The following is a 17,360-nucleotide window of genomic DNA, read 5'->3' as shown; positions in this document are numbered from 1 at the left end:
AGAAAAAAAAGAAAAAGAAAAAAAAAAGAAAGAACATGAAATCTGTATATAAAAAAATACTGTAATAGTAGATGAATCACTTACAAGTAAAAAGTTTTGCTCTACATCTACTGCACCAATTGATAACTAATAGTAATAACACCAGTTCAAGTTTAAAGTGCCCTACTACTAAATGTTCAACAAAAACTCTTTATAATTGATATTGTAATCAATCTATCTACAAATACAAATCGTAACTGTGTTGTGATCCTACATGTGATATGCAATTTGTGTCTAGAATAGGAGGCCATTTTGCGCTTATGTAAGTGTCAAATAACGACATAACAAAACTACCTTATGAGATAATGGACTGGCAAATCTTAATTACTTGTTACAGAAATATATTTTATTATGTATCTTTCATTTCGTACTGTTTATTATACATTAATGAAGTTTCCCTTTTTATATGTTAGTCATATTATTAAAGTTTTAATTTGAAGAATTAAATATTTCTAAATGATTATCAGCACCATAAAAATACGAAACTAAATGAAACTATACTTACACAAGCATAAAAGGTCTCGCTATTTCTTTAGGGAAAATATATTAGATCAATGTTCAATGTGCCAAATACTTGTGTTACCTACATTAAATGTTTCTAAAAATTGACTCATATGAATTAGTCCTACAAAATTATTGATATAAGTGGATATTTATGTACAATTCAATGTACAATAATGAATATCATTTTAACTGAACTGATAAATGCTGTTCGAAATGATAGTGCACAATAAACCACTATTTTTATTGATGAAGGTCGGATTATTATAGAATAAACCTATACTATTATACTCGCAGAGTTTAATAAAAGTATTATGTAATAATAAGACTTAAGCAATTTATAATTAATGTAAACATTCATTTTTTATAAATTATTTCGTTGAAAATTTTATGAAACACAATAAATGTTATGAGTGCTTACATATTCAAATACAAAATTGTCTTTACTATCATTTGAATAATGTATAGAGATGAAAACTTAGATAACAATAAAATAAAACATGATTTCAGTACATTTACTTATGTTAATAAGCATCGTTACACAAGTGATGCTTTTTTTCTAAATAACAAGATAAGTAGAATCAAATACACTAGCAATCTTTACTAAAAGTCTTTTAATTGCATTTTAAAAAATTATTCTTGAAGTGTAATTTTTCATCAATAGCAAAATTGTATCCATTGTGTCGCTATAAAATCACTATAATTATCCATACTAAATGTAACTAAGCCTACTGTTTTGTCCGAAAAAAAATTATGATCGAAAATAAAAACTATAAATCAGGAAATGCTATTTTTATTCTATTTACATCTATATTTTGCATTTACTTGAGTACCCTCACAATTGAAGTTATAATATTATAAGCCAGTTACATTCTCTTATATTTTTTTTCTATTAGAAATTCACAAACACTTTATTTTTTCTACTTCCTATAATTCTACTATTATATTAGGTACAGCAACGTTAATAAAATAACAAACGATTATATTTGAACTCGATAAGGAAAAATATATCACGAAGCTGAAATAATGTAATCTTCATTGTTATTTTATAATTTCGCAAGTTTTATACAATCTTAGTACATTAGTTTTTAGGAGCCATTTAAACAGCTTGCATGTAATATTCATGCTAGAATCCATACTTTACATTAATAAGTATTATTCAAATGTTTAATGAATCAATTACATTTAACAGTATTTTTCCCAATTACGATATTGATTGTATAACTTATATTACTTACACTTTACATAATACAAGAATAATTATTTTAACCTTGATAATCGAAGTAATCTATTTCTGGTTCTGACATCTTTATGTTCAACTGTGTTTCTGGTTTCTGGATTTTTCTTGCAGGTAGTGATAATATTGTCCTGAAAAAATAAATGATGTAAAATAAATGTAGAAGACTATCAATGAAAAGTATTTAAATAAAACGTAAAACATTTACTTTATAGAATCGTCAGGTTTTGAAGTGTTCAGCATTGGACCGGGAACCTTCCTCTGGCCATTTTTTCGTTGTACAATCTCTAAGAGACTATAGCTGGGTAACCAACACTATAATAAATTTTGATAAAAATTATGAATTTAATTCTATGGATTAAAAACCAAAAACACATTACCTTATCTTTTACAGCAGTTGCAACAACATTTCTTTTTGGTTCGTGATCATATGCCTGGCTTTGACAACCAAAATGTTCGCAAGATTCATGAACAAAGTGACGTTTATCCTTGTTCATACTGTCAAAAGAGTAACTGCGTGATTTCTGTTTAGAAATCTTCGCTAATTGAACCAACTCTGTTAATTTGTCATGGACCATTTGACAAAAATGTGGGTCTTTCTTAGCCCATTGTTTCATAAAATCACTGTATCTAGGCATTAATTTTCCACTTAAATCCGGATTTACAATTTGTAAACCTAAAGCCAATCTTCTATTTCGTTCTATTATTTTGCATTCGTCATTACATTCTAAAGTTTTCAACTGATTTTGCTTTTTCGCTCCTTGACCGAACACTTCTTCCAAATTAACAGAATGACCTAACTGCATATCGGCCATTTTACTGGCCAATATACTACTTGCTATTCTCTGATATTCTTTGGCATTTTCGGCACAAACGCGAGACATGGTTCTATGTCCACATTGGCATGTTACCTATTAATATGAAATTTATCGATAATTCATAAAAATAATATATTAATATAACTTTTTAACTTAATTATTTTTCAATTATTTTTTAATTCTGTTTTAATTAAGTTATGGTGTGTATACCGTTAAATTATTAATCTTGCTCCTAAAGGGGACACAGGTAATTACCTTAACCATTTCCTTGCATGATGTGTCTGGGCATTTACCCTCATGGCATGGGGCAGCACAGATATGTCCACACATTTCCCTTGGAGTAGTACAAGGTTGAGAGCATTGCTGTCCTGGTTTTTCACATGGTCCAGTATGACAAATAGTAATACACTTATGCCGACCACAAGATATGGGCTTATTACATGCTAAACCACATGAAATTCCATCAACATAACATGGCACAGCTTTTCGTAATTCATGTTTTCCGTGACACCATCTCTGGGTAAGAACAGTACAAGGAGGACATGTTGGTTCACTGTGACAATTATGCAGTACATGTCCACAAGGATGCTGACGAGAACAAGGCCTCTCACAAGTCGGTCTTCTAGTACCACAGGGAACAGGAGGAAGTATTACAGCCGCGCCACATTCGCAGTATAGTTCATCGAAGCTACTACGCCAACAAGGTTGACATCTTCCTACATTAATGTAACATTTTATACAATTTTAATTTCATTACTCTTTCTTCTTATTATAAAATTTAGCTTCTTTGATTTTGTTAGAAGGTATAACGTAAAAATTCTAACGCAATTAATATATTGATTAATATATTACCTTTATGGCAACTTTGTTCGCATTTATGTCTACCACAACTTAAAGTTTTAGAACAAATCAATGGACAAATATGCTCGATCTCTATGCAACAAAGTTGGTTACATTTGTGTTTGCCACAAGATCTTTTTTTCGTACATCTTTTTTCACATCGTGCATCATCAGCTTTCGATGTCAAATCTTTACAAGGTATTTCTCTATCCATGTTTCCGCAACGACATTTAACATCAGTAGTTAAATCACAAATAAGGCAATCTCCTTGGTGACATGTTGCTTTACACTTGTGAGGATTATCTAAAAGTAATATGTTATATTTTAATTTTCTATTATACATATATTATCAAAGAAATACCGGATCTCCACTTTAAAATACATACTAGGTTGTCCACATTTTAAAAGTTTCGAACATATTTTGTCACAGATAGGAATTGGATCTAAGCAAGTCTGTCTTTTTTCTGTTAATGGTGTTTGTCCACAATAACAAGTTGTAATTTTCTCAAGAGTTAAAGAACAGGGTTCACAAGTATCTGCATGACATAACTTTGCACAAGTATGATTTCCACATTCTAATAATTTGCCACAAATATTTTCACATGAATACATAAATGAAATATTACTCTGACATGTTACTTCTCTTGTATTTTTACCACAATAACATTCTGAAAATAAATTTATCTTCATAATTAAATTGAAAAGAAACATGATTAAACGTGATTATATTTAAATTACATACCTTGTGTTATTGTCTTTGCACAATTTTCACATTCTCCATGATGGCACTTTTCTTCACATTTATGTCTACCACAATTTAAGTCCTTACCACATGTCGAGTCACACAGTAACAATTTATGAGTACTGCATTGTATTGTTTGCGAAGTTTTACCACAACCACAATACTTTGTTACCATTGCTGTACACTGTGGACAAGATCCTGGATGACACAAAAGAGTGCACTTATGAGGACAACTATTTTTCGACAATGTTCTACTACACATTTCACCACAGGAATGTGCAACATCTCTACGATTCCATTCAGGTGCTCTTGTCTTGCCACAAAAACAAAAATAATCCTCAGGTATTAACAAGCTTACATTTTGACATGCTGGACATCTCCAACCATTTTCTACAATAATACATATAACTGTTAATAGTTTTTAACAAAAGTATAAATATTTAAGTATATAATTTAATTATTTTGTACTTCTTATAATTTACTACTTCTAACATATTGCTTTTACCTGCTTGTGATGATTTTGCCCACTTTTTAATACATTTTAAGTGCAAAACGTGGTAACAATTAGAACATGACCAAATGTAATTATTCTGTTTAATATATTCACAACATACTAAACATTCTAATTGTCCTCTATTCAGCTGATCTGTTAATCTTTCTCTTTGACTTGCATCATCATCTGTACAATAAAATAACGAAGTTATATTATGGTTACATTAAAGTGCATCATACTTCAATGAAATACTAACTTACGTACGTACCAACAGGTGATTTTTTACTCTGTCTTCGCTTTTGTATGCTATTTTTTTCACTAATTTCTTTTATACTCCTCCAATGTTCATATACTTTCTCTTTGTTTTCAAACATATAATTTTTACTTTTATCTTTTTCTTTAAAGGTTTCTATTTTACTCTCCTTATTGTGCTCTTTAAATCCATTATATCCTTGATAATTATGCTTCTTTTCTTTTATATCCTTTACTTCCAGACCAGTTTCCCCATTAGAATATTCTTTTTCTCCATTACTATACATCTGACCTTTTACTTTAGATCTATTCTCTTTACTGTAGCTTTCTCTATTGTATCCCTGATAATTACGTCGTTTTTCTTTATAAGAATTTTCCTCATTATATCTTGTATTATATTGATATTTTTTTATATTTCTGTTATTACTGCTCGATTGCTTTAAACCAGAATTATAATAAGTGAATTCCTTGACCTGATTATTAGATTCTTGCATACTACCATCTTGTGCATTACCATCACTAGCAGTAATAGCTCCTTGAACATTGCATTCGTTTGAAAAACCTTTATTTTTATTTGAATTTACCTCCATACTTGAAAATGATTCTCCTTTATTGAAATTCGATACAGAAACCTTTTTACTATTATTCATTGCATTTTTATTTAAGGCACTCTCACTTGCATCATCTGTATCTATTTGTGGTTTACCCGAATAATATTTATTAATGAAGTATTTATTACCTTGAAATTTATTAGTTTTACTTTGTTGCTGATAGGGATTTGTATGTGTGTTTCTTTTATAAAACTGATCTTGTTCTTCTTTAGATTTATGGTTAAAATTTTTTTTGTTATTATACTTCCTTTCATGTCTACTTGTATTACAAAAGAAATATTTATCTGATCTATCATTATCCTTGATACAAGTATCTGCAATATTAATAGATTTTGTATTTTGCAATCCATGATTCTTACTATTAGATTCTGTATTATTTGGCACAAACTCTTCAGCCATAGCATGCAATTGTGTGCTTGTATGTTCTTTAACTCCCCTCATTGAATTATGTTTAGTCTTGCCTCTTTTTAAATTATAATCATGTTTCCAACAAGCATCAGGTACATAACATTGTTGAGATTTAACAACATTTGGAAAATATTCTTGATTATTTAATACTCGAGAGTTATCTATCGGATTTGTTAAATGTTCATGATAACTATTAACCGTTGATAACAAACTTGGCGTGACATTTGTGCTTGAATGATAGAAAGTACTTGGGCAATTTTGCTCAAATATGGGTTCATTTTGTACATAGAACTCACGATTAGATTGTAAATAATCATTGTTCATATTATTGGGAAAGAATGCCCAGTTTTCTGTTGCTGGTCCAGGAACATTCTGATCAGAATATACATAATAATTTTGATCATCCGGCCCAGAGTAAGAACCATCCCAAGTGGCCATAATTTTTTCAACCTCACGCGTATACTTCAGAACAACTTTCTGCGTTGTAATTTGTGGTAATAACAAAAATACAATTATATTTATAAATCTCGTGCAATAAAATATCGAACTAACGTAAAATTGAACTCAAAATATGGTTAACTTATTTCTCTAAAAATTTTTTTGTGTTCTAATTACCAAGCTTCTGTAGTATACACCGTCGATTGTTTTTTCTAAATTTAAAAATATTACAAACTTATAACTCGTTGAGGAAATAATATAAAATCCAATTGATTTTGGAAAACGTAAAATGTACAACGTGGTACGAAAATTTTTTCACTCGTGACTTATCGAACACGATCAGAAAGTATGCATGTACGTTAACATGTACCAATTCACATTTGTTCCCAGCCTAGGTAGTGTAGTTCAAACCACAGACGAGATACAGAATAGATCTATCATCCAATGCATTTTTTCGTTCACGTCACGGGGGCTCCAGAGCCCCCGTACCATTTACTTGTCGTTTCTAACGTTACCGATTCAGTATAGAATTATTCTTTATTGTTCTATGATTATTCTAAATGTATAATATGTACTTATATTCGGTTTCTCTTTATACACTACACGTGTAACTGCTAAAATCTGCAAAACATATACTATAGGTTGATCGGGAAGTTCTATCGTTTCAGTTTTGAAAAACTAAATCAACGTTTTTACAATGAAACGTACACCACTTAATCTGCGGTATAAAAATATTTATAATATTTATTGTTACTTATAATTGTCTTCTAAGTACCCAGCAATTTGTTTCTAATATTTTCCATTATTACGCGATCCTAAGTACAGGCAATAATTAATACTATAATTGTAATATTATAATATTAAAAGCGAAAATTTCAAGCCAACGACAGCACTAGCGAAACAAGTCAAGACAAGGAAAGGAATAGGGTTAGACAAGGATAGAGAATTTTCAGTCCGAAACTAACGCCACCTCGCGTCTGGTGACGAGAGCCACGACTTTTCAATAGAAACACAGAATATAAACAGAGGTACTAGACAAGGAAGGCAATAGTGTGCGAGAAGGACAGAGAGAGAACGTTTCCTATTGGTCCTCTGGTCGCCATGTTCTACCTCCTAAACGCTAATCAAGGCAGCCAGGGAACAATCATTAATAACTCATTAATTAGGATGATTTTGTGACCACTGACAGTTACCAAACTAACTGCAGAATATGAAAGAAAGTCCATTCTACATTCTACATACTTAAAAGTGCACAAATAGTTAGGGATTTCTAATGAAATAACAAAAATGTGTTACGCTTGAATGCGACGGGTGTAATACTCGCTTAAAGAATGTTATACAACTAGTAAAACAACAGGAGATATGTTAATAAAAATTACACGAGAATGTAGCTGAAAGAGTTACCTTTCAGACGCAAATAGTTAGTTTTATGGGAATTTAGTAGAAAGCTATGAAATAATTGAAAATGCGTCATATTCAGTCGTAACACATTTTCGTTATTTCACTGGAAATGCGTAATTAATTATGCACTTTTAAGCATGGGGAATGTAGAATGGACTTTTATTTATACCCTCCAATAATTTTTGTACCCGTAAGTGATGTAGTTTACTAGATATTAACAATTGTTTGTAACATTCGACTTTACTCGGGTACGGTGAATAGGGACTGCCTCCTTTACTGTTTAATTACTCTCGAACTAAGCCGAACACGTTAATAAAAATTATAGAAGAATGTAGCTAAAGGTGTTGCCTTTCGGATGCATATAGCTAGTTGCATGGGAATTTAGTAGAAAGCTGTGAAATTATTGAAAAGCCGTAAAGATGCCTGACGGTATGCGGTATCGTTCCCGACATCACGTCCTAAAATTGTTAATAACTAATTATTGAAAGGGTTTATTGGATTGAAAACTGTATGCGAAAGTAGCTGAAGGTCCACGCTACATTCGTCAATCCTAAAAGTTCAGAAAATCATCGTAATTATTCAGTTATTAATGATTCTTCCACCCCCGGCGACTTGATGTAGCCCGTGGGTGATAGAGCACGCGGTGCCCGCCAGCCAATAGGAACCGTCCTCTCTTTGTCCGTCTCGCACACTAGTGCTTTCCTTGTCTTATACCTCTGTTGTCATTCTGTGTTCCTATTAAAAAGTCGTAGTCCGCGTCGCCAAACGCGGGATGGCCTTTGAAAATTTTCTGTCCTTGTCTAACACTCGCCACCATTGCTATCCTTCTCTATTGTTGTTTATTCCTCTTGAATAATCTCTCTCGTCATCGGAAAAGACAGAAAAGGACAGAGAATCGAGAAATATGACACCGCTTTGCAGATGAAAATTCCACTCTGAGAAAATTCTGACTTAATAGGAACACAGAATTTGCATGGAGGAATTTTAGACGAGGAGAGAAAAACGAGTCTCCATGAATTAAGCAAGGATAGAAAATACCGGTCGGAGAATAATGCCATTTCTTATTAGAATAATAGAATGTGCGCGGAGGTATTAGACAAGGGACGCACTAGTGTGCGAGAATGACAAAGTGAAACGCTTCCTATTGGTCCGCGGGTATCTAAGTTCCGCCTCCTGATGGCGGCCAGATCGCCATTAAGTCGGCCAGGGAATAATCATTAATAACTCAATAATTACCATGATTTTGTGAACTTTTAGGATTGACAAATGAAGTGTAGACCTTCAGCAACTTTCACATATAGTTCTCGATGCAATAAACCCTTTCAATAACTAGTTATTAACAATTTCGGTAGGTGATGTCGGGAACGATACCGCATACCTTTACGGTTTTTCAATAATTTCATAGGTTTATACTGAATTCCCATGGAAATAACTGCATGTGTCTGAAAGGTAACTCTTCTAGCTATATTCCCATGTAATTTTTATTAACATATTCCTTGTGGCTTGATAGTTATTTCACATTCTTTGGGAGAATATTACACTCGTCGCATTCAATCTTAACGCATTTACGTTATTTCAATAGAAATGCGTACTTAATTATGCACATTCACGCATGGAGAATGTAGAACGGACTTTTATTTATATTCTCCAATCATTTTTGTAGCCGTAAGTGATGTGGTTTACTAGATATTAGCAATTATTTGTAACATTCGACGTAGTAGAAAAGTCGTAGTTCTCGTAACCGGAAGCGAGATGGCGCTAGTTTCGGACTGAAAATTCTCTATCCTTGTCTAACACACGTCACTACCGCTATCCTTGTCTACCTGTATTCCTTTCCTTGTCTTACTCATTTCTACGCGAATTTAACAAAATAGGATTTTGTACACCTGTCGACTTTACCATCTTTAATGGTTGGATTGTATACATATAATTCCTAAACTCACCGCTCTATTATCATAGAGGGCATACCAAATCTCTGACTTTTTACGCGATCGGTATTTCAGAACGTGAGACGGAAAATCTCGCAAGACGATAGATCTAATCTGTACCTTGTTTGCGTACAACATTCATGAAACCTTCGAAAATAGTTTGAAATATATAATCAACATTTAATTGGAAGTGTATATTCGAACAATCGTTTGAATGCAAATAATACTTAAAAGAAAAATATATTATCGATTTTATCACATATGTTACTCAAAGCGATATATTGAATGTTGATCGTACATAAGTACTTTTAAAAAAAGAAATTTAGAATATTGTTGGATGTTGTGTGTAAGAGAGAATTAATTATCCATATGTGGAATAGATGGCACTGTACCCAACAGAATTCACTTTATTTATTAACCTTGTATACTGATTTATACGGTTGTAAACAATTATTGAGAATCGTATATTATGTACAAATGTTGTACCTGTTTTATGAATCTTTTTCGTAAATATAGATATATAAAACTATTCGTTGATAGTTTATGTCAAAGACATGATCATATCATGAACTATTAACTTTCTAAATATATTGACAATTTTAACATTTGCAGTGTTATTTTTGCAATGTAAGTTTATTGTATCGTTATATTTTCGCTTACTCTTAATTATATGTATTAAAAGGAACAATACTTACAATAATTCAATTGATAAATTAATCATTATAAATTGTACATGTAAACTTCAAATTATTTTTCTTTCTTGTTATTTATATAGCAAAAACATGGCAACTGAGGAAGGTAATCGTGGCATAGCATTACAATCGTTAGAAGAAAATGGTCAGTCTGTAACTAGTACATCGCAACATGCAGGAAATAGCAGAGAATCAAATACTGCTAGACCCCAAAATAATTTGCAAAGGATCCAACAAAGAAAACAACAAATGTTAAATTTACCTCAAATGAAAAAAATACTAAAAATTGCAACATATAGCGCATGTAAAGTTGAAGATTGTAAGTGCATCGGGTGGAAGAATTCTCAATTGTTGACCAAGTCTCCTAAGAATGATTCACAGCAACCTGTTATAAATTTTTTTGATCCCTGTAAAAGTTGCACACATGTCTTAGAAAATCATGTATCACATTTAACAAATCAGTCAGAAGAAGAAATCAATAAATTATTATGCATGGTCATAGATGCTGACAATATTTTCCTAGGATTACAGAAAGAAGAAGATCCTGATACAAAGAAAGTTTATTTCTATTTATACAAGCTTCTAAGGAAATGTATACAGTCTATAACTAAACCTACGATAGTAGGTCCTTTAGGACAGCCACCTTTTGATAGACCTAGCATAGCAAAAGCAGTAATGAATTTTGTTGCATATAAATATGGTCACTTGCCACAAAGAGACATGCAAGCTATGTGTGACATGGCAAAAATGTTTTTACATTGCTTGAATCATTGGAATTTTGATCCACTCAGTGCTAGGAGAGGTACAATTAGCGCGGAAGAAGCTCCTGAATATAAAATAAATCATACTCGTTGGCTAGTATTCTGTCATATACCAGCATTTTGTGATTCATTACCTCATTATGACACATCTTTAGCTTTTGGACGAACGTTTGTTCAAGCTGTTTTTAAGCCAGTTTCAAGACAATTGTTAGATAAATGTCATAGCGAGCGAGATAAATTAGCCCCGGAAAAACGAGTAATAGTTTTAACACATTTTCCCAAGTATGTAAAAATTTCTTCTTTTCTTTTATTTCTATTACTTTGCTAACTAATAATCTGCAATATATTTGCTTAATTTAAGATTCCTCTCAATGTTAGAAGCAGAGATTTATTCCGATAACTCACCAATATGGGATCCTGATTTTAAACAAGTGCCTCCTACTTACTTACAATCTGCATTAGAATCGAAAACCAATCAAGGAAGAAGAACAGGTGAATTTGAGAAAGTTACAGTTCCACCAAATGATAAAGATAATTATACAACAATTAATATAAGTCCTGGCATGAAGAAGATTCATGAAAAAAGATCACATTCGGAAGGACGTTCAGATGTAAAGAGAAGAAAAAATGAAGAACTTTTTGAAGATTTACCAGAAGAAACTGTCGCTGAAATTGTAGCGACTATTAACGATCCTAATTACATGTGTGGGCCTGACGCGGTATTTCCACCAAACGTTCCGCGAGATGAAACAGCTAAGATTGAAGAAAGCAGAAAGATTATAGAATTTCACGTAGTTGGAAACAGTTTAACACAGCCAGTTTCTAAACAAACAATGCTTTGGCTAATTGGATTACATAATGTGTTTAGCCATCAATTGCCTAGAATGCCAAAAGAGTATATATCTCAGTTAGTTTTTGATCCGTAAGTACGATATATGATAAAATGAAAATTATTATTACTACTGATTATGATCATCTATCTAAGTTACAATTATAACAACTCCTTGTTTTTAGGAAGCATAAAACGCTCGCTCTGATAAAAGATGGTAGACCAATCGGTGGCATTTGTTTTCGAATGTTTCCTACTCAAGGTTTTACAGAAATAGTATTTTGTGCCGTTACGAGTCAAGAACAAGTTAAAGGATATGGTACACATTTAATGAACATGCTTAAAGATTATCATATAAAAAACAATATATTACATTTTCTTACATTTGCGGATGAATTTGCAATTGGATATTTTAAAAAACAAGGCTTCAGTAAAGATATTAAATTATCTCGATCAATGTATCAAGGATATATTAAGGATTATGAAGGTGCAACGTTAATGCATTGTGAACTGAATGCAAAAATTGTATATACCGAATTTACGGCTGTGATACGGAAGCAGAAAGAAATTATTAAAAAATTAATTCATCAAAGGCAACAAGAAATACAAAAAGTTCACCCTGGTTTAACATGTTTCAAAGAAGGTGTTAGAGGTATCCCAGTAGAATCTATTCCTGGTATTCGTGAAACTGGCTGGAAGAGTTATGCTCAGACGAGAACGAGAGGAGTGGCTAAAGGAACTCAAGGGCCTGAACCAGTGGAAGCATGTTTGGATATCACTGATTCTTTATATAATGCTTTGAAAAATGTTTTGAATAGTGTAAAAAACCATAGTACAGCCTGGCCATTTCTAAAACCCGTGGATAAAAATGACGTGCCAGATTATTATGACCATATTAAATATCCTATGGGTCAGTGTATAATAGAAACTTGAAATATTAAAAATGGAAAAAATTGTGTAACAATTTTTATTTTTCAGATCTCAAAACTATGACTGACCGACTAAAAGCTAGATATTATGTTACAAGAAGATTATTTATCGCTGATATGACACGAATTTTCACAAACTGTCGTTTGTACAACAGTCCTGATACCGAATATTATCGATGCGCTAATGCTTTAGAAAAATATTTCCAAACAAGAATGAAAGAAATTGGTCTTTGGGATAAATAAAATTTATATACCAGAAGTAAATTGTGTCGATTATAATTAATTACTTCGTATCTGTACATTCACTTGTACATACAGAGTTCAGATATTGATCGTTTGCAAAAGAAAAATTAATTTAAGAAGAAAAGAAGAATAATAAAGAAAAATATTATTTATTTATCTGTATATATGTATGTATAATGTCTACCTTTTCATCAAATATAACTGAAAATATTTACTTTTGATTCCGTAATTTGTAATACATTTGGTACTATATTCTTGATCATTTTTGTACCCTAAGAAACAGTTGAAAATAGGATCTACAGCAAATTAAAACCAAACTAGATACTTAATTTCACGGCCTAATTATAAGCATTAGTCGAACAGTTAATTAAGGAATGTAATACACCGATTATAATGAGATTCTACATAGTGGTCGTTCTATGGAACAGTGAATCTTTAAAATGCGTTAATTCTGGGAGACTTAGTAAACTGAAATTTCTATTTTCTGTAAACACTAGTACGTTAATATATCAATGGTTAAGAAATGTTTTAGTAGAGTTTAAATTTCGAATAAGCTGTATATATGTACATATTTATATGAAAATTAAAATATTTCTCGTCTATATCTTGAATTTTATACAAATTCGTTTGCGTTCAGTGAACTCTTAGATTTTCACTTTCTTTCATAAGCAGCATTTACTCGTACTTAAATACAAATGAAGTATGTTATGGTCTCAATTGTATTCAGTTAAGATTATTCAATATAACCAAAGAGACAAGGAAATACTTTGCATGCTCTACTTAATACAAACTCTATATGTAATTTAATAAGATTCTCTTAATTGGCATATATTAAAAACCAATTAGATTCTCTCATAAAGCATTCATTTCAACTTCTGTGTTCAGTATAAGATTAGTACTGTTACATAGATTTTATAAATTCTATATAGTAATTAATACAATTGTAGTCATTTAACTTTTAAATTAAACGTTTTTCCATCTAGGTTACATTATGATAATATAATAAATGTAGTAAACAATAAAATAGTTTTTGTCAATTTATAAAATATCAATGAAACATTTGTTAGCAATTATAAAAATATAAATTCTAAAAATAGAACTATCACCTCATTATATTACTTTAAGTATACATTAATCCATTGAGGTGCAAGAAACTATTTAAGATACAGGCATAAATGTTCAGAGGTAGTAAAAGAGGGGGGATCAATATAAAGCAGCTCCATTCTTCTGCTGGAACAATATTAGAAGAGTCAATGCACTGTTGAGATAGTGCACAATCTAGTCAAAAAATAAATTACCTGTTTCTTTTCACAAACAAGTTGAACCTTTTTTTTTTTTTATACAAGGGAAAGAAAAATAAGTATTTTTTATTTAAAATGTGTGACGACGACGTAGCAGCTTTAGTAGTAGATAATGGATCAGGGATGTGCAAAGCAGGATTTGCAGGAGATGATGCTCCACGTGCTGTATTCCCCTCCATTGTTGGAAGACCAAGATACCAGGTAAAACAAACTTTTCCCTTTATCTTCCTTGTATCACTTACTAATTACTATAATAATTCATGATACCTTAATTACAATTTATGTACTACTTATTTCTTAAAAATACATATGAAGAATCATAGAAATCTTGAATACTCTATCCAATCTTCAAAATATTGAAATGTTACAATCTTTTAAACTCTTAACACTTAATATTTGTATTAATATGATATAGCTATATTTAATATAAGTTGTAATTGAAGATTTTTTTATAATTACAATATTGTAAAATTTTCAAAATTACTGAACCTTTGATAGAATTGGAATTATTATAAAAATAAATATCTATCATTCGTGAATTTATCCTAACAACAATAAAAAATTGCGAACAGGGGATCATGGTTGGTATGGGACAAAAAGATAGTTATGTGGGAGATGAAGCGCAAAGCAAAAGGGGTGTTTTAACAGTTAAATATCCAATCGAGCATGGCATTGTAACAAATTGGGATGATATGGAAAAGATATGGCACCACACATTCTATAACGAACTAAGGATTGCGCCGGAAGAACATCCCGTTCTTTTAACCGAAGCTCCTTTAAACCCTAAAGCTAACCGGGAAAAGATGACACAAATTATGTTTGAAACGTTTAATTCTCCAGCAATGTACGTTGCTATACAGGCTGTTTTATCGCTTTACGCTTCAGGACGCACTACTGGCATTGTATTAGATAGTGGTGACGGAGTTTCACACACAGTACCGATTTACGAGGGTACGTATTCCCCTGCCCCCTATATAATATATGTGCATATATTTACATATGTATTATTTCTCACTTAAGCTTCATTTTTTTTATACACATAAAAAAATAGTAGAGATCATTTAATTTAGACACCTGAAATATTTTCTCTACAACTGACATTTAAAACAGAAAAAAATATTTTCCAAAAAAATTATGATTTTTTTACCATCGTGTATTTTTTTTTTTTTCGCTACAAGCTGTTTTTCAAATATATTGTATAGCTTTAATGAAAATCTATAAGAATGTATTTAACAAAAAATCGTATTTTACACAGGATATGCCTTGCCGCACGCAATTTTACGTATGGATTTGGCTGGCCGTGATTTGACAGATTATCTCATGAAGATTCTAACTGAAAGAGGATATTCCTTTACTACAACCGCGGAGCGTGAAATCGTTCGGGATATTAAAGAAAAACTGTGTTATGTTGCTTTGGACTTTCAGCAAGAGATGGCAACGGCTGCTGGTTCGAGTGCCCTGGAAAAAAGCTATGAATTACCAGACGGTCAGGTAATTTTAATTACATACATCATTAGTATTGGACAGTCTCCACCGGTATACCTACATGTATTCAAGAGAATAATAAAATAACTTAAAATAATAATATACCCTGAGTGTATTGAAATGAGCTATTTAAACTAGGAAACTAATTAATGTGGATGTTTTAGGTGATCACTATCGGAAACGAACGTTTCCGGTGTCCTGAAGCGATGTTCCAGCCAAGTTTCCTTGGCATGGAATCGTGTGGAATACATGAAACGACCTACAATTCAATAATGAAATGTGACGTCGATATTCGTAAAGATTTATACGCGAACTCAGTTCTATCGGGTGGTACCACTATGTATCCAGGTATCGCGGACAGGATGCAAAAGGAAATAACGGCACTGGCTCCGTCCACGATGAAGATCAAGATAATTGCGCCTCCGGAAAGGAAATACTCGGTCTGGATCGGTGGCTCGATCTTGGCCAGTTTAAGCACCTTCCAACAAATGTGGATCTCGAAACAGGAGTACGACGAATCAGGACCGTCCATTGTGCACAGAAAGTGTTTCTAATTTTCCCGGTATTTTCGGATCGAAAGAAATTTCACTACGTCCATTTAAAAAGTTACATCCTAATATTGTATCGCAATTGAATTCTTTTGCTTTACAAAATTTTCCGATGTATACAAAAGTATGCATCAGAACACATTATGTAACATTTATTTAAAATTTCGATCTTTTTATAGGATCATCAACCTGTAGCATTCGTCAAGATGTTTTTTGTACGAAATAATTTTATTCATTTGACATTTCTTATTTCTAAATTATAATTTCTATTAGATACAGGTCACTTCATAAGTTATAAACGGATCGTACGTCTTACTTCTTTTATTCTGTCCCTTTCTACATTATTTATTTTTAATTATTTATTTCCTCAATTCGTTTAAAACACGAACAAATTCGCATATTGATATATGTATAATTGAAGTACGTTAAGAATGTAATCGTTCATTTATTTCCTACGATTCAATCGAATGTTTCGACTGAACTGATGTTGTTAATACTATGTATTACAAATAGATCTGTATTCTCTTAAAGATGATCCACCACTTGTGAAACGACCTGCATGCAAAGTAATGATGTCTGTACTATATTATATAGTATAATATTTATATATAGTACACAATATAATAAATATATTTCGCAAATAAAAAAATAAAAAATTGTAAATGAAAGAAGTTGTCTAGTTCAAAGGGGAAATTTTGTTTATCCCGATAGAATTGTTAAGATCACAATTTATAAAACTGGTGTCACTTGTGTTTTATCCTGAAACATGACCCACATAGTTACGCTTATTACTCGTCAAAAGGAATAAAATGCTAAAACAAATAACATAGTTCGATTTGCTCAATTCATTACTATTATTTCATT

At 31.5% G+C, this 17,360-nt stretch overlaps 3 protein-coding genes across 3 annotated transcripts; 2 read left to right on the top strand and 1 right to left on the bottom strand.

Moving 5' to 3' along the window:
- Positions 1-1,805: 1,805 nt before the first annotated feature.
- On the bottom strand, positions 1,806-6,508 carry LOC108579344 (protein shuttle craft). Its single transcript, XM_017942866.1, has 9 exons — positions 4,939-6,508; positions 4,683-4,856; positions 4,178-4,567; positions 3,822-4,103; positions 3,448-3,738; positions 2,851-3,311; positions 2,158-2,688; positions 1,986-2,092; positions 1,806-1,908 (listed from the first exon to the last, which is right to left on the bottom strand). The coding sequence occupies exons 1-9, from the start codon at positions 6,377-6,379 to the stop codon at positions 1,806-1,808; spliced, it is 3,780 nt and encodes a 1,259-aa protein (XP_017798355.1). The 5' UTR covers positions 6,380-6,508.
- Positions 6,509-10,271: 3,763 nt separating this feature from the next.
- Positions 10,272-13,162, top strand: LOC108579364 (histone acetyltransferase KAT2A). The gene is made up of 5 exons (XM_017942888.1): positions 10,272-10,335; positions 10,484-11,443; positions 11,523-12,083; positions 12,176-12,900; positions 12,969-13,162. Exons 2-5 carry the CDS (start codon positions 10,491-10,493, stop codon positions 13,160-13,162), a joined length of 2,433 nt encoding a protein of 810 aa, XP_017798377.1. The 5' UTR covers positions 10,272-10,335; positions 10,484-10,490.
- Positions 13,163-14,538: 1,376 nt separating this feature from the next.
- LOC108579360 (actin, clone 403-like) lies at positions 14,539-16,502 on the top strand. The gene is made up of 4 exons (XM_017942884.1): positions 14,539-14,664; positions 15,036-15,414; positions 15,719-15,954; positions 16,113-16,502. The coding sequence occupies exons 1-4, from the start codon at positions 14,539-14,541 to the stop codon at positions 16,500-16,502; spliced, it is 1,131 nt and encodes a 376-aa protein (XP_017798373.1).
- The last annotated feature ends 858 nt before the right edge of the window (positions 16,503-17,360 follow it).

This window comes from Habropoda laboriosa, unplaced genomic scaffold (genome assembly GCF_001263275.1).
Source record: "Habropoda laboriosa isolate 0110345459 unplaced genomic scaffold, ASM126327v1 scaffold76, whole genome shotgun sequence".
In the NCBI taxonomy this organism is placed as follows: domain Eukaryota; kingdom Metazoa; phylum Arthropoda; class Insecta; order Hymenoptera; family Apidae; genus Habropoda; species Habropoda laboriosa.
This window is presented reverse-complemented; position numbering and strand designations above follow the sequence as displayed.